Genomic DNA, 2,500 nt, shown 5'->3' with positions numbered 1-2,500 from the left:
AGTGTGTTGGTGTGTGTGTGAGTGTCTGTCTGTGTGTGTGTGTGCGTGAGTGTGTTGGTGTGTATGTGTGTGTGTGTTGGTGTGTGTGTGTGTGTTGGTGTGTATGTGTGTGTGTGTTGGCGTGTGTGTGTGTGTGTGTGTGTGAGTGTTGGTGTGTCTGTTGGTGTGTATGTTGGTGTGTATGTGTGTGTTACACACCCGTGCGGCGTTGTAGATCCGGAATATCCTGCTGATAATATCCTCTTCTAAATCAGCGGACACAAACTCCACCTGCAGTGGACCGTGACGATGAACGCCGTTCTCCGGCCAGTACTGCGGACACAACTACACACCAAACACAGAGTGACATCGGTGTAAGCACACGCAACTAGAGTGAACGGTGACACACAGGGGTGTAAATGTCATTAAATATGAACCGACAGACGCTTCGAGTGTGAGACGCATCATCATTATCCATTCAAATCTCCCACCATGCATCATTTGATCGCTCAGTCTCTCGCCGCTGGGCTTCATTGTGTCACGTTTTTGTGAAAGAATACTTGATGAAAGCCGTTGTGTGCAGTGTGTGAACGCCCCTCGTGTGACACACATCGAGTGTTTCAAGTGTGTGTGTTTGTTGGAGACTCTGAGGACTAAAGAATCATCTCACTTCCTCTCACAAAAGTTACAGTTTAAAGTTTCCAAACAGCCTCACCGAGGGAAGCTGCATGAACTATTCATGGATCACATTTACAATGTTGGAGAAAACAGAAATTAAATCACATTTTAAGTCATTTCAAAGCAAATATATCAGAGTTAATTTATATTTATGTATATTACATTTGTCTGAGGTGATAAAAATGAGAATAAATAAGAAATATAGTAAAAACACACGTGCCAATCTCTGCGTACTGTACATGTTGATTTCATTCCATAAAACAACAAATATTTGAAACATTAACTACATAAATTTGCTTTTATGACTAAGAAAATGTCAAGTGTTGAAACCATCAAGTAGAAAGTAAATATGAAATATTAGTGTGAACAAAATTAATCATTCATTTCAAAAAAGTTTTCAAACATAAATAACAAATATAATGAATTTTACCTTGTTTGACCCCGTGTACACATACGTGGACGTTGTATTTTATCTTCTGTTTACGTGATGCATAAATTAAATGAATTTAAACGGACTGAATATGGTCCACAAGACTCTAGACGGTCATTTAAGGGTTAAACTTCTGCCGCACCGAGTCACATGACACAACAACATGATGACCATTTCCGTGAAGCACTTCTACGGGCGCAGCGCCAACAAAAGTGCCTCTGGTAAGAAATCTGTTATGGTTTTTTAATTGAATCCTGTTTGGTTGTAAAGAGGAGAGTCTCTAGTTTAATTTGATATGCTGCTTTAATAAATCCGTTCATTTTTAGCGCATCAGCGCCCTGATAAACATGATGTCCACATACGTGTACACTGGATCTACATTTCCTCAAAAGTAGAAAAATCATGTTAATTATTCTGAACAACTTTAAACTCATCTGTGGGTCATTTAGATTCATTTTAATGTATATTTTATTCTGTTATCACTGCATAATATAATTCTATTCATTAACATTAATAAACACATTCATATATTTACTGTCATTATCACACTGAGAATAAATGTGTCTTTCAGAGGCTTCATATGGAGTTATGATGATAACAAGAACTGTTCTGAGATCAGTGCAGACAGACAGCACACTGGAGGTTATGTCATGCACTAAATAGGGAGCAAGGGAGCATCCTATAGCTCTCTATAACTGTTCTGAGACCAGTGCAGACAGACAGCACACTGGAGGTTAAGTCATGCACTAAATAGGGAGCAAGGGAGCATCCTATAGCTCTCTATAACTGCTCTGAGACCAGTGCAGACAGACAGCACACTGGAGGTTAAGTCATGCACTAAATAGGGAGCAAGGGAGCATCCTATAGCTCTCCTATAACTGTTCTGAGATCAGTGCAGACAGACAGCACACTGGAGGTTAACTCATGCACTAAATAGGGAGCAAGGGAGCATCCTATAACTCTCTATAACTGTTCTGAGACCAGTGCAGACAGACAGCACACTGGAGGTTAAGTCATGCACTAAATAGGGAGCAAGGGAGCATCCTATAGCTCTCTATAACTGTTCTGAGACCAGTGCAGACAGACAGCACACTGGAGGTTAAGTCATGCACTAAATAGGGAGCAAGGGAGCATCCTATAGCTCTCTATAACTGTTCTGAGACCAGTGCAGACAGACAGCACACTGGAGGTTAAGTCATGCACTAAATAGGGAGCAAGGGAGCATCCTATAGATCTCCTATAACTGTTCTGAGATCAGTGCAGACAGACAGCACACTGGAGGTTAAGTCATGCACTAAATAGGGAGCAAGGGAGCATCCTATAGCTCTCCTATAACTGTTCTGAGACCAGTGCAGACAGACAGCACACTGGAGGTTAAGTCATGCACTAAATAGGGAGCAAGGGAGCATCCTA

General features: G+C 41.1%; 1 protein-coding gene across 7 annotated transcripts in view; it reads right to left on the bottom strand.

The window, feature by feature from the left end:
- The window catches only part of LOC127649107 (receptor-type tyrosine-protein phosphatase mu-like), a 338,123-nt gene that overhangs the window by 5,150 nt on the left and 330,473 nt on the right, over positions 1–2,500 (bottom strand). For all 7 annotated transcript variants that reach the window (XM_052134042.1, XM_052134043.1, XM_052134044.1 and 4 more), the window contains one exon: positions 199–324. In XM_052134042.1, the coding sequence (XP_051990002.1) occupies positions 199–324 (126 nt within the window). The remainder of the gene's footprint in view (positions 1–198; positions 325–2,500) is intronic.

The sequence above is a fragment of the Xyrauchen texanus genome, chromosome 9 (genome assembly GCF_025860055.1).
Source record: "Xyrauchen texanus isolate HMW12.3.18 chromosome 9, RBS_HiC_50CHRs, whole genome shotgun sequence".
Lineage (NCBI taxonomy): Eukaryota > Metazoa > Chordata > Actinopteri > Cypriniformes > Catostomidae > Xyrauchen > Xyrauchen texanus.
Note: the sequence above shows the minus strand (reverse complement) of the source record. Positions and strands in the feature narration are given on the sequence as shown.